Source organism: Ilyonectria robusta (assembly GCF_021365365.1).
Source record: "Ilyonectria robusta strain PMI_751 chromosome Unknown BGZ61scaffold_46, whole genome shotgun sequence".
Lineage (NCBI taxonomy): Eukaryota > Fungi > Ascomycota > Sordariomycetes > Hypocreales > Nectriaceae > Ilyonectria > Ilyonectria robusta.
Window position 1 is genome coordinate 199576 of NW_025764480.1, and position 23622 is coordinate 223197.

General features: G+C 50.6%; 6 protein-coding genes across 6 annotated transcripts; 3 read left to right on the forward strand and 3 right to left on the reverse strand.

Annotated features, from left to right (window-relative positions):
• Positions 1–870: 870 nt before the first annotated feature.
• Positions 871–1103, reverse strand: BGZ61DRAFT_466062 (uncharacterized protein; the record flags this gene model as incomplete). Its single annotated transcript, XM_046247643.1, has 2 exons — positions 871–963; positions 1041–1103. The coding sequence occupies 2 exons, from the start codon at positions 1101–1103 to the stop codon at positions 871–873; spliced, it is 156 nt and encodes a 51-aa protein (XP_046095212.1).
• Positions 1104–3038: 1935 nt separating this feature from the next.
• Positions 3039–4297, forward strand: BGZ61DRAFT_466065 (uncharacterized protein). The gene is made up of 3 exons (XM_046247644.1): positions 3039–3179; positions 3245–4174; positions 4221–4297. The coding sequence occupies exons 1-2, from the start codon at positions 3107–3109 to the stop codon at positions 4135–4137; spliced, it is 966 nt and encodes a 321-aa protein (XP_046095213.1). The 5' UTR covers positions 3039–3106; the 3' UTR covers positions 4138–4174; positions 4221–4297.
• A 33-nt stretch (positions 4298–4330) lies between these two features.
• Positions 4331–8122, reverse strand: BGZ61DRAFT_486352 (uncharacterized protein; the record flags this gene model as incomplete). The annotated part of the gene is made up of 3 exons (XM_046249849.1): positions 4331–5370; positions 5503–5628; positions 5824–8122. 3 exons carry the CDS (start codon positions 8120–8122, stop codon positions 4331–4333), a joined length of 3465 nt encoding a protein of 1154 aa, XP_046095214.1.
• Positions 8123–12089: 3967 nt separating this feature from the next.
• BGZ61DRAFT_500098 (uncharacterized protein) lies at positions 12090–12785 on the forward strand (the record flags this gene model as incomplete). The annotated part of the gene is made up of 2 exons (XM_046251508.1): positions 12090–12559; positions 12668–12785. 2 exons carry the CDS (start codon positions 12090–12092, stop codon positions 12783–12785), a joined length of 588 nt encoding a protein of 195 aa, XP_046095215.1.
• A 1469-nt stretch (positions 12786–14254) lies between these two features.
• BGZ61DRAFT_175949 (uncharacterized protein) lies at positions 14255–15495 on the reverse strand. Its single transcript, XM_046237634.1, has 2 exons — positions 14904–15495; positions 14255–14838 (listed from the first exon to the last, which is right to left on the reverse strand). The coding sequence occupies exons 1-2, from the start codon at positions 15175–15177 to the stop codon at positions 14291–14293; spliced, it is 822 nt and encodes a 273-aa protein (XP_046095216.1). The 5' UTR covers positions 15178–15495; the 3' UTR covers positions 14255–14290.
• A 6406-nt stretch (positions 15496–21901) lies between these two features.
• Positions 21902–22446, forward strand: BGZ61DRAFT_486355 (uncharacterized protein; the record flags this gene model as incomplete). Its single annotated transcript, XM_046249850.1, has 2 exons — positions 21902–22129; positions 22306–22446. The coding sequence occupies 2 exons, from the start codon at positions 21902–21904 to the stop codon at positions 22444–22446; spliced, it is 369 nt and encodes a 122-aa protein (XP_046095217.1).
• Positions 22447–23622: the final 1176 nt, after the last annotated feature.

Consider the following 23622-nt stretch of genomic DNA (forward strand, 5'->3'; position numbering starts at 1 on the left):
TTGTGGAGTGGCGTAGCGTTTGGCGCCACGCTAAAGCCAACTTGGATTTCTCGTAAACTCCAGGGAGGGAAGTATGGCGTAACCCGGGCTAAGTGATTAATATAGAATACTGAACGACTTTCAGGCTGAACATCATTATAGGACTAGCGCTCTAGGGTTAGAGGCTGGAGTGTCGCGAGAGTGGATGCGATTCCTAGTAGATCTGACTGTACCTTCAAATTAGCATAACATCTCGTCGGGTCCCTCCTCTATACAATCCAGCACCTAATGTGCAATCTCTAGCCTGGTAGCCCCCGTCGTCGAGAAGAAAATTAAGAATGAGCAATAGGTCGACCATTGCTATAGAGAGAGCAATAAGCGCTAGGGTTTCGGTGTATTTACAGATTTCCGCGGTGCGAAAGCATCAATATCTTGGGTAGCATCTATTATATCAAACACCAGATGCTACCAGCATAATAGGGTGTGGATCCTGAATCTGTTGATTGTCTTGATCTAGGATGACTCCGGCCCCCTCTTTTCTCGAGGGGGGTTTTATGTCATCTCACGCCCCCTCTGACTAAGGTGTTGGATACGCGGTGTGTCTTTAGTGAAGATTCGGGATAGCCAGATAAATGTAAATCAATTCTTGATGATATGTTTGGTTGTTCTTCTTTTCTCGTTGACTCCCATCTCCATATTCCTCCAGAGTGGGGTTTTATCGTCATCTTCAGTCATAGATGCAGATATCCCAGTATTCTGATACCTGAACAACCTCCTTGATGCAATACACAGCCACAATCTAACATAAGGTCAGGATATTGATCTATCAGAGGTTTCGCAATACAGGGTCACAATCCAACAAATTGTTATTATGCGAGGTGTTGGTCTTTCCTATAGCCGAAATGGTCCTGTCCACCCCTGGCCTGTGCACCGCTGGGGCAGCAACGGCACCGGTGCATCGTTGACGGCGGAAGCCATGGCATCCTAACGCCACGGGCCGTTGATATCCAGACGTCATGCAAGCGTGACAATTGCTGCTCTTAGCGTTTGAGAGACGAAACCTTGTGGGTGGGTCCATGAGTCGTAGTATCGTGGATCACGATCGCTTCATGGGGATGAAACATTCAGAGGACAAAATTTGAAAGGGGCGCGGATTGATTTTGAGCCAGGTGGCGCTGTTCGGTTTGCATTCCTGGAGGGCCTGGTGAGGGGAAGCAGGTAATGGGCCTGCTAGCCTGTGATCGACGCTCTCCTTACATGATGCATTTTGATGCCATTTTGTGGCTTGGGGAAGGCCGGTACATCCCCCCGGCGGAGCTGGCCGTGCAGGGTGAAGTTTGAGTTTGCGCTACTGTCCGTTCCACCGCATTCTAGAGTTGGGACGCTTGGCGCCGGCATGGTCCTGTGTTAGTGACGCACTGTGGCGGGAAGATAGTGTTTCTAGCACTGACGAGAATCCTCGGCCATCAACTTTCGTTATGTGGAGATCAAGCCGTTGCCATCGTCTCTATGCCATAGTACCAGCCTGACCTTAGCGTCTGGTGACAAGGCTGAGATGGTATGTCACTCGACACTTCAGCAGCAAAGGGAACCCGAATCCCAAAGGTGACACGCAGCTCGAATTTCCGCGCAGAAAGGCCGAGGCCATTTCTACCGCCGAATTCTTCCGCTGATTGGAAGCCCTTTTGTAAGCGTGTACCTTTCTGCCATGTTCATTCGTGCCATAAATGGGTATGTTTCTCCGTCAACGTATATCATTTCTTCATTGTCCGGGCTACGTGGAGCTAACACTTGGTGGCGTCAGCTGGCTTTTGAGGTAGGCGAACTGACTCTCCAGCAACTGACAGAAGTTTGGGCTGGAGCTACCCACCTATTTTGCGGTATTTTTGGGCAGGAAGGAATGTGTTAGCCTCAAGTGTTGATACGGCCCTTTACATTGCCCTAGACAAGGCTTTCCCAAGCATTACGGCATACCCAGACATGATTAAGGTAAGTGCGGCAAACAAAAGCTCTCCCGCACTTGGTCTCAGTCGGCAACTTACTCTACGGAGTAAGTGGCTGCAGCGCAGGGGCTTGCTGGAATGTCTCTGTCCCAATGTGGCGTTATCCTTGTGACACTCACTTTCATCAAGGTGCTGGGTGCACGGATCAGCCGGAGGAGTCTCCGATGAAACGACCATAAGGCCAACAGGGAAATACGGGCAACAGGCAAACATCATGATCAACAGCATCTATCCAAGATAGCACTAAAAATCACTATTGTTGTGGGGATTAACTTAAAATCGAGTAATGCTCCGGCGCACAGATAAGCCACGCTGCGGACTTACAAACTGAACCTACTGGCTTAGTACTTCAGCAAACTGAAGATTAAGCAGAGGGGCGATGTTTACGACTTCAATAAGTATCTAGACACTTGGTCAAACAATGGTTGCACCGCGGAGACCATCATCGGTTCCGCGATCCCGCCATAATTGGGGGTCTGCCAGCTGATATGTGAGTGATGAAGATATTCGGCGCTTTGCCAGGGGATGACCCACAGGCAGGGGCTTGGGGTTGGTCATATCGAGGGCCGCGCCGCGTATATTACTGTGCTCGAGGGCCTCCAGGAGCGGATCGGTGTTGACGTGCTTGTCCCTGGCGATGTTGGACAGAAACGTCTTCTTCCTACTGTACAATAACTATATCAACTGTAGTAGAGTTGATTTTATTGCTTATCCTACTCTTCTCGTCTCCTTCGTTATCGTCATCATCCTACGCGGTCCGTTACCCGACAAACCTCATCTATACAGTCGGCAGCAGAGATACCTTTGAGATGGTGCACGGCAGACTTTGTCAGATCCCTCCACTATGATATGCCGAGGGGCTTGGCAAAGTCCAGAAGGTTCTGCAGGGACATGACGTGACTCACGGCCCACTGCACTAAGCAAAGCGGGCCTGTAACACTGGTGACCCTACTTCACCGCGAGCCATTGTAGTGTGGTGGTGTTCCGTCCCCAATCCCCGCAGAGGTGAATCGACCAGTGCGACAGACGCAACAACAGTCCGGGGCAGGTTTCCATAAGGGGCTGGTGCTGATGGAGGTGAACCCTTGGACAACTCTGCCCTACGATTGGTTTCACTCCTGTCGATGCTTTCCATTAACCTTCAGCCCATTTCTAGCGCATTGACTCCCAGGGGTTCTCATCAGTGTCAAGATGAAAGTTCTTATTTCTCTCAGCTGCCCGTCTTTCATGTTTCTCGATATCATCATCGCTCACTTCTCAAGACGTCTTCCATCTGCCCTTCAACATGGGCTATGTGGATGACTCCTCGGTCGATGGCCCCATCGGTCTTGCGATGGTATCCTTCATCGCCCTATACAACGCCATTGAGCTCAATGTCATCATATTTTTTACATTTAAGCGGAAAAGCGGTCTTTATTTCTGGAGCTTCTTCTTTGCTACCTGGGGCATCTTTTTCCATACTATCAGTTATCTGATGTGGAACTTTGGCGTCCTCAAAAATGCTGCGGCATGGGTTACCATCGCTGTGATCGGCGGGGTTCCCATGGTCACTGGCCACTCCCTCGTTCTTTATTCACGGCTACACCTTATCTTATATAATAAGAGGATCCTCCGTCTGGTCTTGACCATGATTATTACTAACGTTTTCATCGGCCACGTCTCTACGATCATTGTCGCCTACCGGGCTATTCTGGCCCTAGAACCCAGTCCCTACGTCACCGCCTACCCGGTATACGAGAAGATCCAAGTGTCCCTTTTCATCCAGGAGATGACTATTTCGGGCCTATACATTTGGTATACCTACAAAGCCTTCCAGATGCAAGAAGCTCTCCGTGGTGCCCAGGCCTCCAGGATGCTATACCATCTCGTTGCGGTTAATATTCTTGTTATCATCCTCGACGTCGCCGTCCTCGTCCTCAAGTACAAAAACCCGTACAACTTGCAAACCGCTATCAAGGGAATGGTCTACTCCATCAAGCTCAAGATCGAATATCCCATCCTTAACTCCCTCATCAACCTTGCCAAAGCCAACGTTGGACACAGTGGCGAGCACGACACCGTCCTGGACCTTGATCGAAAGGACCTGCTTCATCTCGAAGACCACTCCTTATATCTCAGCGCCAAGGCTCTTCAACTTGAAAGAAGTTCTGAATAATGAAGCCGCCAGTGATTTCCATAGACATTAAGGCAAGATTTATGGGGCAGCTGTTACTGTTGAAAAAGCTAATAAAATCATAGCTGTGGAAAACAGGGTTTGCACCTAGACTTACAGCATACTTGAACGGTCCAGCGCTCCTAATAGTGCGCACTATTAACTGGACTATTAGTTCACACTGCAGTGCAGACTATTAGTGCATGTCAATCTTGCTCTCCGCCTCCGGGCTGATGCCCAGTCCCACATAGCCGTACCCAGCCTGCTCCCACCATAGCCCGCAGTGCTTGCTGTTACGGTCCTGGATGCGGCGGACGGCTTGGGAGCTTCGGACATGGACTTGGGACATGCAGCTGAGGTATTCCTTATTAAGCATGACTTGGAATGGTGGGAGGGGAACAGTACGCGCGGTAAAACGCAGCAGCTTGGTCGCGATGTGGGGGTCCTTTCTGTCTTGGGGTACCTGCGGCGCTCCTACGATCCAGATGCTGCCACGGAAGTGGTCAGGGACCATTTTGGCGAGAACATGCTCCCTCGGGGGCTCTTCTTTGTCCGGCCTGTTGCCTGTTCCGCCCCCCTGGTCGTCTCTTCCATTATCGGGGGAGCCAGTCCTGTCGGGTGCTTGGTGTGCGGGCTCAAGGGCTCCCTTTTGCCCCTGTATAATGTCGCTGATGGGGCCGTTGATGGTGTCATAAATTTTTACTCGTGGGGCTGGCAGGAACATCTCCCCCTTCGAATGCTTGAATACCCGATATTCCACAGGGCCGTCCCATCCTACCCACGACCAGCTTGGAAACTGTGGATCAGGGCCGCTGGTGGGCAGGGTCAAATTTGTAGGCAACTGAGAGCCTCGACGTGGAATTCTTGCCGCAGGCGACCAAAGAAGGGCGTGACTGATTACCGCTGCTGGCAGTCCATGGAGTGTCACGACGTGGAAATGTTCCTCGAGCACTGCAAATATTCCTGCAAAGGCTTTGAGAATGTCGGACTTGAAGGACAGGTTTCGTTGGCTGTAGGTCCCGACGAGCTTCGTGTAGGTGTTGAAAGCCTTAGTGAGTCGCTCACACAGCGTAAGGTCGTAAATAGCGTCCAGGCTGCAAAGGGGATTGTTGCGATTCGCCTTCTCCAAGATGTGGTTATCTGACAAAGCCGCTTCGTCAAACATGAGCGCTTCAAACTCCTCATTAGCGCCTCCTTCACTCAACGTTTCCTGGCCGCACTGAAAGTAAACAACATCTAGCGCAAAGTACAGGCAACGCCTCGAAAGGAGATGTTCTTGCACGATCCAACCTCTAGTGTTCCATTGAGAGAGCTCCAAGGCGAGGTGCAAAGGGCGCGGCGTCGCTGTAAGACGAATTGTCTCCTTACCTTTGCTGTCGGGATCGTCATCAAGATCGAGTGACTTGTTGGAGATGGTGAGAGTGGTGATCTTCTGAGGCTCTCTTGTTCCCGCACAGACCCCCGGCAAGCCGGCATCCGCATCAGTGCCCGCAACTGCGACAATGGTAGCAAAGGCCTGTCCGTAGACAATGTCCATGTTTGGAATGTCTCCGGCCATCTAGACCTCGTCATCCTACACCATGCAAACGACATCGACCCAGAGATATCTCTCTCCAAGTGACTGGATAAATTGCATTGCGTCCCTAATGGTCTTTGGAAATCGGATCGTGGCCAAAGAGCGAGGCTGACTTCGCTCCTCGTAGTTGGATTTCAGTGTCTTGGACATGTCCACCCGGCCCCAGACGTAGCTCAAGGCAAAGTACTTCGCGTCTGAGGAGGCAGATACCAAGCATTCCTCCTTGACGTCAATGAGAGTCAGGCGCATTTTATTCTCTGCCCGCTTTCCAGATCGCGGATGGTTACAAGCGAAGCTGTGGTTGTGATCACAGTTATTCAGCCACGACTTGACTAGGTCTGGGTTGATTCGTTGTTGACTCTGATCATAGATCGGGCCGTTGCGATTGTAAAAAATCCCCGAGAGCGTTGATTGTGCATCCATCTCCCAAGCTTGCCGCAGGGCCTGAGAGTAGTTCTGAGGCGTCAAGACTCTCAGCTCACTAACGTGCTTGTTCCCGTAGTCAATCCTCATCAACTTTTCGTTCGTCGAGAGCCTGCCGGTACTCAAGCGAACTCCTTGGACCTCTGGATCAATGGCCGCAAGTCGCGGATGAAGCGACCCGGACCTCGTTGTAATTACCGACAGGATCAGTGAACAAACAGAGCAGTCTTTTCTTTGCCTGAGCTGAAAGAAATTTCCAAACGGGAGCCAGGCAGCCTTCGCCGTCAGCTCGAAGCCGTCCGCCGTGGGCTGCAGCACCTTCGCCTCATCCCGACACATCCGACACAGCCTGAGGTTAGGGTGTCTTCCTTTTAGCCGGGCTTCATCCAAGGCTTTCCGCTCCCCCTGTGCGGTCATGACGGCAAACTCCTCAGTCGAATAGCTCTTGGTTGCATCCCAGCCCAGGACATCACTCACCAGGCCACTCATATCGTCGATTCCATTCTTAGCCTCGTCCATGGCCAGTTTCCGAAGACCAATTTCGTTCTCGTAATCATTCGTTTTTAGTCCCCGCCTCTTCTGGTGCTCTCTTGTGGCAGCAGCTTTCTTATCCTCGAGCTTCGTTATTTCAGAAGCGATCTCATCATCGGAAAGTGTCCGACCAGCTGCGGCAGCTTCGGCTAGAACGCTCAAGATTATGCCACGCTGATGGTAGAACTTCTTCAACCCGCGGACTGCAGAGTCTTCGCCCTGAAAATAGGACCTGAAGGTCTCCGATAGCTCCCGCTCAGCTAATTTTCTCATGTCGTTGTTCCATGGGGATGCTTCAAGTTGGCGTGAGGCCTTGCTCAGATCCCAAAGCCAGGACATCTGTACCGGGCCTTTCGAAGAGTCGCCATTTTCAGCCTCCTCATTGTAGCTAGTCACTAGTTCCTCGATGAGATCCACACAAGCGACGAGGTCTTCAAGTTCCTGAGTCAAGCAGTACCGCTCTGCGAGGAGATGTGCGAGTACCCCTTGGCAAGCCTGCTTCTGAGGGAATCTGGGAGGTTCGAATTCCAAAGTCGCCCTCATTGCCCGTATCGTCCTCTTGACGGCTCGACCTGACTCGTACGTGACTGCAAGCTTGTACAGATGGCGCACATGGTTGAGAAGATACTCCCCTCGGGCGGGGTTACCTCGCCGGGTCGAGAGGAATAGGTGGCCAGAAAATATGGCCAGTTGTCTCATGTCGTGTTCCTCGTTCGTTTTCTGATATCTCGCGCTATAAAGGTCAACGATTTGGCTGAGCGCGGGCGCCTGCGTCCTATATCGATCGGGCTGAGCTGGCAGACCACTTTTCAAGCACCTAAGAGCCTCGTCTAAGTCTTCAAGCTTGTCCGTCTGTTTGAATTTGTCGGCATTGATGATCCCTAGTTGAGCAGCGGCCGCGGCGTGCTCAGTTGTACCAGCAGTCGTTCTCGATCTCAGTTCATTGGCCAGTCTTCGTGCTTCGTTGATATCATCTGGATTTTGATCTCGAAGATACCTCATTCGGAGGCGCGAGGCAAGGTTATTGAGACTGAAATTGTACGATTTGGAGTCCTTTGAAGCATTGTCATACGTCTCTTTTGCGCATGCAACAGCGCTGTCGAGGTCCTCGGGGTCTTGTATCAGAGCGTATCGTAGAGCGAGCGCGAACCCCAAGTTGTTTTGTACGTCGAGATACACGTTTGGGTCACAATGGAAGAGGTCAATGGTCGCTGCCATTTCATTAGCTTGTCGTCCATACGACACAGCCTCGTCCAAACCATGTCGGGAACTGGTCATTTTGTATTCCGACATCTTTGCATACGACAGGTTACTCAAGTACTTGGGACGATCTGGCGAGTCTCGTGGAAGACGACGCAGAATAGTGCCTAGGTGCTGCATGGCATCGCTCAATAGATGATGCTGCGCCCTTCGCTCGTGCAGGAGGATGAGAAGGTCCGCCACTTGGGATCTGACCATGATTTCTTGATCAACAGATAACGTGCCCGAAGCGAGTACCTGCCGCACAGTTGCTGGCGAACGTGCGATTTTTGCGAGATCCTCAGCGCTCAGTGTTGCTCTGTAGGAATGTTCAGCCATCTTGAAGCTTTCCAGGATGAGAATAATTGAGCATATAGTTACGAATGCTCAAGCAGTGAAGAATTGAGAATGAAGAATGAGAAGAGTGTTTATTGAAGCTGAATCTGGCTATGTTGCCTGCTTTTTGCAATGAAGTCTTGGTGATCAAGAAGTGATTTGAGCGGGGTAATAAGCGTGGGATGCAATAAGCTTGAATCCAAGATAACGTAGCGCCAAACTAGCCTAGCCTAATTTAGCTACTGCTGCAGCGCCGCCTTTTCTCCCTCCCCTTTCCGACAGAGGGGAGCAGAGGATTCTTGCTATCTAACTGATGAAGGGTCTCCTTTCCATAAGCATTGATCAAAGGCGATACTTTGCATCTCTACAGCGGTTATCACTAAGGCCCTGAGGGTTGCTTGTGTGAAATACTCAGACCAACGCGTGGAAATGGAAAAAACAATTGTGGGGCTTTGGGGTGTCAAGACCAAATCGTTCGAACTGTACTCCGTAATCGCGGACACGCTGTTGCATATTCTTATCGGCCACAGCCGGTGAAAGGAACCTTCTGAGCGTGTACAAATCAGCGGATGCAGAAGTTATTTGAGACAACCAACAGATACTCCATAATTATGCAGTCCATGTGACCGACTGTTATCTATACCAATAGATATTTGGATGTTATCTTACATAGAGGAAATCACGAATAGGCCATGTAGCTTGTGGTAAAATCGGGCATCATTATTTTTACTTACACTTAGGAATGTTGTGGTATCTCCCTGTGTTCCCCTGGGTGAGTTCTCGGGCTGAGGCGCGTGACTACCTAAGTCGTATTGCATTTGGAAAGTGCATGTTACGTGGTGCAGACTTGATGACATCATGAGCAGTATTTTGCCGAAGGAGAAGAAATGTTGGCACAAGGGGATTGGGCCACGTAATACTATACAATATGGGCCAATATCATATGGCGTAATACAACACGCACCACTTGGCAATACAATAATATTGTGAGGGGTCCACATTGCCATATACGTATTGTTTATATTGTTAGCAACACTGGCTGAGTTCATTGACACCACATCTTTATGAAGGGTATGGTATCACACTCCGGCGCCCCCGGAAAGTAATGTGGAGGTTACATCATCGGCATTGGGCCACGTCTACTGTACATGCACTCTTTCGGACGCAACGGCCCAACCGACATATTTTACACAGATGATACGACTGCATAGATATCCCGCGCCACATGCCTCACTTTGACGTGGGTTGTTGGCCCAGTCACACCGACACTTTAAACATGAAGTTGAGAGGAACCCAGGGAGAATATAGTGTAACCCTTTGGCACTTGACCCTAATGCTGGCTATGGGATCTTTCATGGCCGTAGTTCACCTCTCATGGTCTATTATGTCGAGAGGAGGCTTGATGGGGGTGGAAGACAGTGGTTCTTAAACAGCGCATCTGATCTGAGATTCAAAGATTGGACCGCCTCCAGGCTGTGCCGTATTGTACAGTATTCATGCTTGTCGATGCGCTATTGAGGGAATGCCGTTGTCTTGCTTGAGGCATCCTCGAGGCACCCGCGTAAAACTTGTTAATGACGACCTGCTGTTGGGTCATGCGACCCTCCGGTCTGTGGAGGGTGATCTCTCAATTGACTGTCTGATTTCTCGTTACCACGTTGGTCGAGCTCCGGCATCAGGCCGCCATGCATGTTTGGGAGGCCTCAAATGCATAGGCACGGATATTGATTCGAAATGGGACCGACCCTGGCGACCTATTCCACAAAATCTCACACGGCCAGACGAATATCTGCCAGTGCTAGCAAATCAAGGCGACAAGGCTCAGAGATCCATCCAATAGCTAACTGCCAAGTCACGGCATGGGACAAGGACACTCAAGCGAGCATGCTGATTGGATAGCCGGTGAGAAAAATGAGGCGGAGGCTGCAGCATTTTGGAGGCTTCTGTCCTATAAAACTTCAGTTTTCAACATTAGATGTAGACACAGTATTGTAAGGTCCTTTTACCTCGATGACACTGCCCACACCGTCGCTTCCTGTCTAGTTCCGATACAGAAGATGGTTGAAGGATATACACATGAGACCTCAGATATTCTCGGGACATGAGCGAGACAGCCTAAACGGTCTATGTAATTAGAGGACTTTGGAATTGATGCGGTTGTGTTCATGTTGTCGTGTTTGCGTGGTCAATTATCGCTGGACTGGAGGCCAAGCTGTACAACGAGCGCTGTTTGACACAGACTTTCTGACTCACTTATATTCCTAGGTTAGGCTCGGCTATGGATGCCCTCCCCCTCACTGATACAGGAAGCTAAGTCGCCTCTCTATATGGCTCTGCTGGGAATCGCTGTGGTTTGGGATCCTGTAAAATCTCGCACTGGTGGATCATGGTACTTGTTGCATCGTACAAGGAGCATTGCCCGGGTCAATTCTTCACCAATAATTTTCACCCGATGTGTCTCATATCACCGAATCTACTAGAAGACTTTGGGAGACCGGGGGAATCTGGTTTGCCGACTTGCGAAATTGCGCAGCTATATCATAACAGTTGTGTGGTGGGCCTCCCGCATAACTAGACGTTGAGTCATCGCAAGCCTGGATGATCAAACACCTACGGCGCGAGTGACGATGGGCAGTGAGAAGATATGATAAGAGAAGAAGACTGCCAGATGGTCATAAGGATTTCTTTTACATTATCCAATATAGTGCTCAACTGGTGTTCCCTTCGCTGTCCGTCAGGGTCAGGGATACTTTCATTGTATGAGTGTGACTAGTGTGTGACTGACCGAACTCGGTAAATGTGCTGACAATGGTGGAGGTCAGATTCATGTCGTGCTGGAGGATCCCGGCTGTCGGAAGCCATTACGGACGTAGTCAATAACAGCAAGAGCAATGAGACTCAAGCCTTCCGCTACGTGCGGGATGTGATCTTTCGAAGCAGTTGAGTAATGACTGGTCAGGCCTCGCCTCTTCATCGCACGCCAGGCTTTCGTCTCGTTGATCGACGCAGATTTCTCACCAAGACATGTAAATCTACAGAGTCCAGAGAAGGCTGCCTGGGCCGCTCTGAGAGTGGGCCTCAGGAAACATCCGTTGGGCTGCATTGTCTCTGATGTCCACTGGCATTGTACTTCCAATTGTAAGAGGACGAATCCTCGTGAGCATATGTTTCTCGTGCGTATCATACCTGAGACACCCCGCCTGAATCTGCTGGTCCTTATCCCTCTGGCAGCCGATAGCAGTCCGTGCAGGAGGCAAGCCGCTCCAGACGACCAAATCACAGTCTGCCAGCTGTTGGAAGGCGTCCGAATTCAAATCGTGCGTGCCGTCAGTCGCAAGTGCTGTGCTGCTACTAGGTGGTTCACATTCGAAAAGGCGGGAGGCAGATTTCCTGTATAGTGTTGCTTCATCCAAGAAAAGAAAGTCATGGAGTCACCAGCAATACTAAACAACTGACCCACCCGAATCTCCCAGAAAGAGCATGTACTAACAGTACGTACCAACCATCGCTTGCTAAGGTAGCCGTTCCCACTTGCTCGTACATAAATTGGGGTAACCGAACTACTATTAGATGTGCCAGGAACCAATTCTTTGGCAAGCTTGCCTGTTTAGCACCAAGTTCCTTCCTAAGTTGCCAAGGCGTTAACACACGTCGTGAGTTCGGTTGTCTTATCAATGTGTATGTACTCACCCAAGGCAGAACCAAAAACACCCGCTATGTCGACATCCCCGAACGCGGACATGAAGAACAAAGCGTGGAGTCTGGAGATTGCCACAAAACAACTTGATGAATCAGTCTCGATGATACGCCTAGTCTGGTTTTTGTGGATAATACGGCTACCTTGTCAGGAATGGTCGACTCTCTCGACGGACTACCAACAGTGCCACCATCAATATTTATCGACCTTGAAGGTATCAACCTTTCTCGACACTGCACTATCTCAATCCTGCAAATTTACATCCTCCCTGCCAAGCGTACCTATCTGATTTATGTATACACGCTCCGCGACAAGTGTTTTTCGACACCCGGGAGAAATGGCCGCACTCTCAAAGCAATATTGGAATCTGAACTCATTCCCAACGTTTTCTTCGATGTTCGTAACGATTCGGATGCACTACATACTCATTTTCAGATCGACTTAGCTGGTATACACGATCTCCAACTGATGGAGCTCGCAACGCGAACTTTTCCTAAGAAATGTGTCAATGGACTCTCAAAGTCCATCGAGAGAGACGCGTCTCTTTCCTCACAGGAAAGGCAGACCTGGACACAAACCAAGGACAGGGGACTTCGACTTTTTGCTCCGGAGAAGGGCGGGAAGTATGAGGTGTTCAATGAACGCCCATTGCCCGATTGCATCAAGCTCTACTGCGCCTAAGACGTACAAATTCTGCCGCGCTTGTGGACGTACTATAATGGCAAATTAAGCGCAAAATGGCGAGAAAAGGTGATTGCGGGTTCAAAGGAAAGAGTGCAGTTATCTCATTCCCCTACTTTTAATGGCAAAGGACGGCATATGGCTTTGGCTCCATCTGGGTGGCAGTGAAGACACGTCGTTTTATTTCTGGCAGCACCACCGTTGTGTGTTTCACCATCTTTGTTTCTTGAACAACTCTTTATTTATCCTATGGAGTTTTGTTGATGCATCTTTTCCCAACTTATGAGCATGTCGTTGATCATGCCGGCAACCTCAAGTGTCTCATTCCCGACGTGTGTCAGGACTTCCTACACACACACACACAATTTATTACGCCCGGTGGCTTCCTGCCAATAGGAAATTACTACTATGTTACAGGTCCGTTTCCCAAGCTTTGTCTTGATCTCCTAAAAGCGTTACTGGCCACACGTCAAGGAGAGTGTTGTGTTTTGAAACATCCAAGTTGATGCAGCCGATCATAGACAAGTCCGTGCACAGGATGTAACACGTGACCCAATTTGGACAGGAAACAGGACCGTCGACAGGAACACCTGTAACTTATTACAATTCACACTCTCGGACGGGGCTAAAGTCGGCGATAGGGAGGTTGAATTTGGCACCGTGCCTGGCTTGACCAAGGATGTCAAGGCGATGCCGAAGTTCTCATGCCTTCTCCTGATGGAGGATAAGTGATAATGGTACATCCGCATTTCGGCCGAAGCTGGACCGGGCGTGTCGGCGTGTCGGCTGCTGGTTCACCGACCGCCGACAGGTACAGTAAGACGGATAGGTGCTAGCTGTTATAGGGCCCTTAGGGCATTTGGGGGGGGATTTATAGGGGCTATTGCTGACTAATCAACTCAGCGGTGCGTGTACGGGGCGGTGCACGAAGGGGTCCCCGTAAAGTAAAGATGGTCTTCAACCAAGCAAAGCAAGGCCCTTTCGCTTACTCGGAGTTACTTGAGGTTACTCGACTAGGTTGCCGTATTAGGCAAGTCTTCTAAAACGCCTGCTTTTGATTGGGCGAACAGCAAGGCCAGCACACCCTGATTGGCTGCTATCTTTCAGTTTTTCGCTCGCAAAAACTTGCAGCAAACCATGAGCCTACAGGGCGGAAAAGCATCAATCAATCAATCAACCATTATTCTAATCACACAAACACTGAGCAAAATATGTCTTCGCATCCATTCTTTTAGCCCCATGGAAGGCTTGGAAAGACCCCCCTCCTAGGGCACCCTCTCAGTCACTCAATTCCGCCCAGTCGAGCACTCCTAGCGCCGCCTCAACCCCGGCCAACGTGTCCGATGATGGGCCTTCTCCTTCAACGCTTTCTCATGAAAGAGAGATGCCGAAGGCCGCTCAATGCCCTTTCCCTATCGACTGGGACAATATCCGCTATGATAGGAAGCCAGTGCCATCCATTCGATATCGCCAGCCCCATAAGCGCGCCATTAACTCCAAGTCCCAGCCTTCAGCAATCTACAGGCATGGCGCTCAGTTCGGACACTGTAGCAGCGATTGAATGCCAGAAGCACTTGCTTCGAAGCGGCATGTTATCGTAGATCTACTGCCAGGGTGAAGTTGGGGGAGAGAAAAAAAAAAGGGGGGGAAGGGGGGGGGATATATATATAAAACTAGACACTAGTCAGTCGAGCAATGTCAACCAACCAAGTAAAGCAAGGACCTCCCATCAAGTAAACCAAGTCAAGCAGAGGGGTGCCATCAACCAAGCAAAGCAAAGGGTCTAATTTTTGCTTTACTTGGTTGATGGACACACTGAATAGAATATGTCGAGTAGTGGCGAGATCAATGCCGTGAGGCCGGATAACCTGGTCAGTGGACAGATTGCGTTTGAATGGAGGCATAAAAGACAAGCGAAAAATGCCGGGTTGGCGGACAGCCTGCAGGCTCTTGGGCCCAAACCAAATACTATCGACGTCCCACCGCCGTTCGACGCGGACTGGACCATGCTGCAGAGTAGCTTCGGTTTTATGGAAAGATAGAGGCTCAGCAGGTTCATCGGAAAGGAATTCCTTCCATTGGTGAAGATATTTGGTGGCTTCATGGGCAAAACGCTCGTCAAAGATAGTCGTGAGCGGTGGTAATGAACTTTGGAGGAACCGCGCCCTTCCTTGAAGGGTGTGAGCCCGTGCATGATCATGAATCTCATGCGAACTTGAACCTGAGGAAGCCTCCTATCAGACGATGGGAATAGGGACATATGATGTGGTGGAGGGACGGACTCACAGTGACACTCGACAGCAAAGAATGTTTGAAAAATACGGTCATATGTCGTGGTTTGTGACTCAAGGAAGTCAAGGCCGCACCGTGTCTCCTGAGCTCGAAGAGCTTCGATAAAGCGATTGAGGTATGGAAGATCTACGTGCACCCGGTCGGCAAGACCGATTGGCGAGGTTGGGCTCTCCCTTGACGAGCGGTCGGGTGAAACCGAATGGGGATCATCCGCTATGGGGAAGTGACCACTGGTACCTAGCGGAGCGAAGCCAAAGTCTGAAGTCATCGGAGAGGCCGGAGAGCTGGAATGAGTTTGTCTCCAATCACTTGCTGCCTGTTGTGCGTCGTCACCTTGATCAAAAGGGACAGGCGAAGTTGTATCGTTCTGTGGAGGGCATGAAATACCCTGGGCGGAACATTGGTTTTCCGAATCAATCCAGTTTGACAAAGGGCCATCATCCTGGGGCTGGGCAGTCTGCGGTATTCTCGATAAGTGTTGGCGGGCACGATAGGCTCGAACGCGAAGTCGTGTGAGTTCACGTTCCGATAAGGCTGGGTGTGAAAGGCCTCTAGCGAGTTGATTCAACTAACTAGTCCCTATGCTGTTTACTTTCAAGATGAAGAAAGGAAAGAATGTAAATACAAACTGGGTGCGTGAAGACGCGTTATATCTTCTTTAATATAGAAGATTCGAGAATCAACTCGATGGCGCTGTGGAGAAGAATTCAGGCTTGGCGGCAGAGCCGCCAGCCAAGTGGGCCTGACCCGTTACAGGGGGAAGTGAAGTCTGCCCTCAGATCACACTAGATGTAGGTAAGCGTGAAACCCAAGGGGATAGGGAGAGCTCTACAAAGACTGTAGGAAAGCGAGAAGCCCCGCGGGATAGGGAGAGCTCTACATCTAGGGGGGAAAGGCGACCTAAGGTTAGTACACCTTGGCGCCTGTTGCAGCCACTTCCTAGCTCGCATGCGAAGATAGCCAGCCATCCATACAGGGATGCACTGCTCGAAGCGGAAAGACTTCACTTACAGAGTCACGCAGAATCACAATCGTGGATCGAAGTCGCTAAGTGTGCGGCGAAGGGTCGCCGAGTGCTCGGCTGTCACTGGGTATATGTCTACAAGCTCGATAAGCACGGAAGATTCCTGAAGATCAAAGCACGCCTTGTGGTGCGTGGCGACCAGCAAGCGATCGACAGCCGAGAGACCTACGCAGCGACTCTAGCCGGCATGTCATTCAGGACCCTTGTGGCAATAGCGAACCGATTCGACTACGATATGTTGCAATACGATGCAGTTAACGCCTTCGTACACGCGAAACTCGATGAAGAGATTTATATGGAAATGCCTAGAGGCTATCAGAAGCCAGGGATGATCCTGAAGCTGCAGAAAGCCCTCTATGGTCTCAGACGATCGCCTCTTCTGTGGCAAAAGCACTTCGAGAAGGGCTTGCTGCTAGCGGGCTTTCGCCGAGTGCCCGGCGAGGACTGCTGCTGGCTTCATGGAGATATCATCTTCTTCTTCTACGTGGACGACTGCGTCCTCTGCTTTCCTAGGCAGGTCAAACCCCAAGCAATGGCACTAATAGAAGACCTGCAGAAGACCTATCATCTAGAAGGAGGCAAGCCCCTACAGTGGTTCCTAGGGATCGAGGTAATCCGAGACCGAGGAAACCGTCGCCTGTGGCTCTCACAGTCCTCCTACATCGACAAGATGCGCCGACTGCTCGCCGATCACCCGCCGAGACTACGAGCGATAACTCCAATGATACAGGAAGAACTGTTACCCTACGACGAGATCGCTAGCCCAGGAAGCGTCAACCTTTACCAACGCAAAGTCGGAACGATCATGTACGCGGCCATGATGACCCGACCGGATGTGGCTTTTACCGCAAGCCGGTTAGCTAGGTTCAACCAGAACCCAGGGCCACAGCACCATCAAGCAGCCGATCGGGCCCTATGGTATCTCATCGAAACGGGCGGCCTTTCACTCGAATACGGCACGATCCCCGGATGCGAAGAAGATGGCTTACAAGTGGCTTCCGATGCGAGTTTCGCAGACAATTCGGCGGACCGTCGGAGCTCACAGGCCTTCGTCATGAAGCTATTCGGAGGAATCACATCTTGGAGAGCGAACAAACAAGATACAGTCACAACGTCAACCACGGAAGCGGAGCTCCTAGCGCTATCCCAAGCAGCCAAAGAAGCCCTCTTTGCTAGCAGACTCATCTCCGCACTTAACGTCGACTTATCTTCGCCAACAGCTCGCCGAGCGGTCGCCTCTCCTGCGAGAGTTACGATCGAATGCGATAACAAGCAGACTATCCGACTAGTCACCGCAGAGCTGGTGCAACTACGTACGAAGCTGAGGCATGTTGATGTTCACAACCACTGGCTTAGGCAAGAGATATTGGAGGAAAGAATTGAAGTGATCTACACCCCGTCAACGCAACTGCTAGCTGACGGCTTGACGAAGAGCCTGCCGGGAGAGGCATTTGCCAAATTCACCCAGCAACTCAAGCTAGCCGATCTCTCCGATCAATTGGAACAACTGAGGAAGGACGAAGAGCGCAGCTTGACGGCGATGCCCTCAAGCTGAAGGGGCGTGTTAGATTGGATCATGTACAAAGCATCTGATCGGGTGGTCATATGGTGACCTCCAGGGTCGAGACTGCCTATTGGGGCAGATACCTCGGGACCCCACTTTTAGTCGACAGACATACACTCAAGCGATCACAATAGGGGCAACGGAGAGAACATACAATACACACAATCAAGTCATCTGAAGTGCCACGCAAGCTATCCGACAGCAGCTGTTCTAGTGGGCCCAGACATAGCTATATGAATATTCAAATAACGTCTTATATGAATATGCATGAATATATTCATATTCATATCTGTTGGATACGCAATTTGCTGTATGCAATAGCAGAGATGATTGATCAAATGATGTCAGTGTTGCTAATAATATAAACGAGTGTCCCAAACAAGCGAGTGTCCCACCTATACTGTACAGCTAAAAGTACACATTTTAGATTTTCTAAAACGGGCTATTTAATTAGTAAATTTCTAAAAAATTAATTTTAAACTTTTAAGACAAAAGGTTATAAAATAGTATTTTCTTTATATTTCTAACTAATTTATTAAGCTAGTTATAAATAAAAATAGTAAAAAAAACAGTGCGAATTTTATACTACTAGCGCTATATATATATATAGCTTAAGAAAGCTCATAAAAATAATATATATTATAATTAAGCTATACTTAAAACTATAGCTATTTTAGAGTTAGTTTGAGTTTTTAAGAATTATTTTAAAATCGCGATTTTAGGTGAAAATCTGAGTGAGACACTTGCTTGTCTGGGACACTCGCTTATCGAGGGCGCGGGAAACCGGGGGGAAATCCAACCGCTTATGTAACCGCCTTCTCCACACTATCCGCTCTGCCTTGGGAAATGAGGGGAAATCCGCCCGTGCCTGGCATGATAAGTGGGAGTGATAAGCCCTGCCCACCAAAACAAACGCATCTAATGCGTCTTATCATCCGCGCGTCATTCATCTTCGTTATCGGCATCATCAGTATCATCTATCGTTATTATCGTCACTATTATTATGGACGACGGGCATTATCTGGCGGCTGACGAGCGGGCCCGGGAGGCCCGTAGGGCCGGCTTGCAAGCCAAGAAGGACGAGCAGCCCGCCAATACAGCGCGGAGCTACGCAGCGAAGCAGCGAGAGTGGAAGAAGTGGTGCCTTACGCCTCGCGTAGCCGAAGACGGCTCTACTTCTTACTGCTGGCCGGATGGCGAGCTCGTGACGCCAGATAAGCTGGCTGCATGGCTAAAGGAAGACATCCTCTTGCGGCGCGTGCCCCCCAAGAAGCCCAAAACGCCTCGCAAAGCCGGCTCGCAACAGCAACAGCAGCAGCAGCAGCAGCAGCAGCAGCAGCAAGACGCTAAAGCTCTTGCTGAGGCGGAGGCTTTGGCCGAGAGGTTAGAAGTGCCCATAGCTGAAGCCGTGGAGCTGCTTAGCGACGATAGAGAAGGCTACATACCCCCAGTCTCTCTGGCAGCGGCTACAGCTACAGAAAAAGAAGAAGAAGGCACTCTATTATCAAGAGGCACGGTAGACGCCTACATCGCTGCCGTGATTGAGCTTTGGAGGGTGCAAGTAGCCCACGGGAACCGCAATACGGAAAACCCGCGTGGCATAGCTGTACGGGGCTTCCTGGAACAGCGTGGCCGGCAGCGCGGCCGGCTTGACCGGGAGACTTTTCAAGACCGCGGCACGGATGGCATCCAAGCCGGCTATTCAGCCACGGAATGGCTCCGTATCCAAGACGTCTTGCTAAGCAGCTCGGTCTTTACGCCGCACCAGAGCTTGCGGACGCGCGTGGACCTTCTCTTCGGCCACTACTACCTTCTCCGGGGCGAGAACCGGCGTAAGCTAGAGCTTGCCGACCTCTCCCTCCTCGACTACCCGCCCTCCGAAGGCCCGACGCTCTGCGGCTGCTTAGTTAGCCTCCTCCAAGACGGCAAGATGAATAAGACGGCGCAGAAGGAATTTATGGGCTCGCTACGGCATAAGGACCCCCTTCTTTGCACGCAAGGCGCGCTCGCGCAGCTCCTCTTCTGGCGCTGGCATATATCGGGCGAGGCGCCGCCGTCCTTCCGGCGCCGGCAGGACTGGTACAGGATCAAGGTCCTCGTCGGCCGCGACCGCGAGCAAGAGATCTCGTACGCCGTACAGCTACAGGAAACATGGCGGGTCTTTGGAGCCGCCGGCATCGTCTCCGCCAAGAAGACGCATCTGCCGCGTCGTACGGGAGCCCAGAATGCCGAAACCCATGGCTCGTCCCTAGCCCAGATCTCTCAGGCCGGCCGCTGGAACCAGAGCATGCTCGTGAAGGCCTATCTCACCCATCTCCCGCGGCAGTTTATGCGGGTCGTGGCCGGCTTCTCGGCCTCTGGAAGCGGCGATTACTTCCTTGCCCGCGCCTCGTACGAGCCGCCCTTCTTGCTCCAGAAGCAGCTGTGGCCCTGGATCGAAGAATGGGAGGCCCGCTTCGAGGCACGGGCACAGCGGCAGCGCTGGACCGAAGGCGGCCTCGACGACGATGACCTCGCGGCAGACGGCTTTATCAAGCTCCTACGGCGCCTACGGATAGTTCTGCTCCAAGACCTTGCCGTGCTCCAGCCACGCTATCCGTCTCTCCCTTTCTTTGCCCGCGCTCCCTTCTACGGCCCGGACTGGAATGAGTATGCCCTCACAGTCCGCTCGAGCGTCGCCGTAGGCGAGCCGCCAAGCTTACTCTTACAGCGCGCGCTACCAGAGATTAGCTCCGCGCTCGAAAGCTCCCGGGATGCTATCCTTCAGAATAGCAACCGGCTAGCAAATGGTATCGAGCGGCGGCTGGAAGGACGGCTTTGCTTTATACAAGAGAACCTCGGTGCCTTGCTTCAGGGCCGCGTCCCTCTTAATTTAATAGGCTATTTTGGCCAGCCGGAGGCGGCGGCAGCGACGGCAGCAGCAGCAGCAACAGCGGCAACGGCAGCAGCAACGGCGGCGGCAGCGGCAGCAGCAGAGCTGCCGGCAGCACCAACAGAAGCCGGGATACCTATCTCTACGGCTCTAGCTAAGGCATACACTATTCAGGACGTATGGGAGCAGTGGAAGGAAGGATATGGAGGCCAGCCGCCTATCCGGGAGCTAGAGAAGGAGTGGGGAAGTCGCTGGCGCCCTGGGAATGCGATCCGCGTTCAGTTTTGCCGCCGTAAGGTGATCTGGGATGAGATCCAAGCCCGTATCGCACGTGGCCAAAGCGAGGATGAGGCTATCGCCGAGCTAGAGCTTCTACGGGCGAGCCGGAGCTTGAAATGCCTTGCGGATGAGCTGAAGAAGAAGAAGAGCCGCTGCCGGCGATGACTGTACGTGCCCACGAGGGGCCAGGAGCCAGATATTAGAGACGATAAAAACGAGCTTGGTTTCTCCCGCAAATCAATCTAGAAATAAAAAATAAATTAACCTACTTAACTTGCCGTATGAAATCATCTAGTAAATAATTTTTTTAGATGCTCTGAATGATCTGGATGAAAAGCAGGGGTAGGGATGGGTAAGGGCATAATTTGATCTGAAGTCAGGCGGAAATCCCTGCGCTTTTCCGGAAATTACTAAGCAAAACGCACCAACGATAAGTTCTGCTTATCGTATACGTTACTCTGTAATTTGATAATAATAGAAAGCACTTTAATAGGCGCGATTTTAACCCTATAAGGCGCGAGGGGTTAGTTATTTCTATTGTCGATACTTAACAGCGCTCTCTAAAAGATATTTGCTTAAATTTGTAGCGTACTCTCAGTAGTCGGTGGGCCAGACTTCATCCTGGGGCCACGGGGTCGCCATGATGCCTAAATCGCACTGGGTGATGCGGCAGACACTGGGCTATCCAATTGACCTTTTGGAGCGGTGTTGCGGCGCTATAAATGGCTGTTGTTTCAAAAATTCCTTTCTTGCTAGTAATAATATTTAGTTACAAGAGGCAGATATGCTTAGTGAAAGGAGGGTTGGCCTATCGATAAGCATCCGGCCTAAGTGAGCGCAGAGCGTAAAGCAAAGAGCTGGTCTGAAAACCTGGTCCCTACTTCTGAGTTAGCGAATTATGGATGTGCTGATTCTGGAGCGGCTACGACGGTGGCCGTTTTCGGCTCCTGAAGGATCCAACAGCTATTTTAGGACTCAAATGATCCTTGTGAAAGACTCCTTGTACACCCTCTTGCATGGCGGCAGATCAGTGGTCACTGAAGATTCTAGAAATGTAACAATTCGAGAGATGTCTTTTCCTTCCTCTTTACGAATCTCCGCCCAATCGCTTGCCCGCACTGTGGAGAGGGTTTGGGTGGAGCTGGAGTGGGGTTGTGGAAGGTTCTAGATGGCAGCAACACTTTTATATAAGGCTGTGCTAGTGACAACAACGACGTCTATTTGTCTTGATCAGCATAAAAGGCTACCGTAGCATGGAGCGACGAAACGTCTTTATCTTTGATCCTGGCACGTCAGATCCCGCCACGCTGTCCGTGAAACCACCTTTGGAGCATTTGGCGGTTGTGACGGGACCTCCTCATGACTTAAACTCCGCACAGCTGCCCTCAAATTCGCAGAGTAAGCTTGCTCCGGCTGGTATGCTACCTAAGCATCGGACCTGGAGCGGCGGAGTCCTGTTTACATTGCCTGAGGGTTCCATGGTCAGCGCAACTGGAAATAGATGATTGGCTTACAGCTTAATCGACTTTTTCCGCTTTGAGTGCAACCCAGATCGGCGGCGCATTTCAGGATCGTCGCATCTACCACGACCACCGCGGGCAACCATATATGCCGCCAGCTCCATCATTAGGATAAGCGGCTACAAATTTAGGCGTAGATTCAGCAGTTGACACGCGAGCGAGACGATTACCAAAGTGAACGCAACCGGTATAGGCAGATTTTAAAAGAGGCTGGGGTCGCCGATAAATCACCGCCAACTATAGCGAGCACAAGGAGGAGTACAAACGACATAGGATAGCTCTCGCAGGAAGTGGAATGATACTGTCGTCGGCTAAGAAAGGAATAGCCCTGTGCCTCGATATTCTGCTCGTCAATAAAGCATCCACCACCAGATCGTCTAGGAGGAGGTTAGATAGGGTATCAGCAGGGACATCAGTTTGTATTTATTTGTTTCACTCTTTAGATAATAATACTTTGCTCTAAGGCCTAGTGTCCCTAATGATTGCTCCCTTGCCCAGTTCGTAGTTCCAGCCTATCCTCTTCTCTATCCTAAAAGGCTCTATGCATTGTACTATGGTCCCTGACTCGGAGCTTCAGGGATCGCCCGTCGTCCCTTGGATATCATCCCCGCTAGGTTGTTTCGTCTTGTCGGCCTACTCTATCTTGGAGTCTGCCGATAAACTTCACGTCACTGTGCTGAGCATGTTGACGCACGGTCACGAGTCTCAATTCACACCATTTAACCTCTTTGCAGAAGATCTAGCTCAGTCTGGCCGTCTCCTATATCATTACACGAAAATATTAATTGCTGTTATGCGAGACTCCCCTTTCTCTCAAAAAAGATAGTCTGGCTCTGCAGGCGGCCAGATATCCCCAACATTTAGTATGGGTTAACTCTGGTTCCTTATAAAAGTTGGTGATAAGATCATGCCGGGCGAAGCTTATCAGTGTCAAGCCTGTTGTCTTATCTAAACATTTTGTCTATATCGCAAACATTAAAAAATCGGCTAAGGAGGGTGTCGCTGGATACTAAACTCCCTCTAGATTGATAGTGAATTACATAAGATATTACGGGGCTGGACTCCCAGCTAAGTTAACGGGACATGGTGACAGGTACATAAACATCCCAGTACTACAAGAGCAAGTCATTGGCCCAGACCATGACGACGCCGCATTCTCGTCGGCAACTCTGCGGGATGCAGCAATTTCGGATGACGAACATGAAGGAGAGATTATTAGATGAAACCCATGGGCCGACCAAGATGAGCTAATCACTTTTCAGCATACTGCAGGTCCTGCATCGTGAGCTTACGGCTTTAGAGGCGAAGCTCACTGAGAGCTTTGATGATGGCATATCAAGCACTCAGCTAACAAGGGAGAAAAAAGACATCACATGTTGAAACACTGCATTCAAACTACATCCTGGCCTGGCTGTCTAGGTTAACCACCTAACATCATTGTTCCTAATTCCCTG

Coding starts and splice junctions, on each gene's coding strand:
- BGZ61DRAFT_466065 (XM_046247644.1), top strand. CDS start 3,107: ATGCTTTCCATTAACCTTCAGCCCATTTCTAGCGCATTGACTCCCAGG. Junction 3,180..3,244: donor TCATCAGTGTCAAGATGAAA/GTTCTTATTTCT, acceptor TCACTTCTCAAG/ACGTCTTCCATCTGCCCTTC.
- BGZ61DRAFT_175949 (XM_046237634.1), bottom strand. CDS start 15,177: ATGACTTCAGACTTTGGCTTCGCTCCGCTAGGTACCAGTGGTCACTTC. Junction 14,839..14,903: donor CTTTGCTGTCGAGTGTCACT/GTGAGTCCGTCC, acceptor AGGCTTCCTCAG/GTTCAAGTTCGCATGAGATT.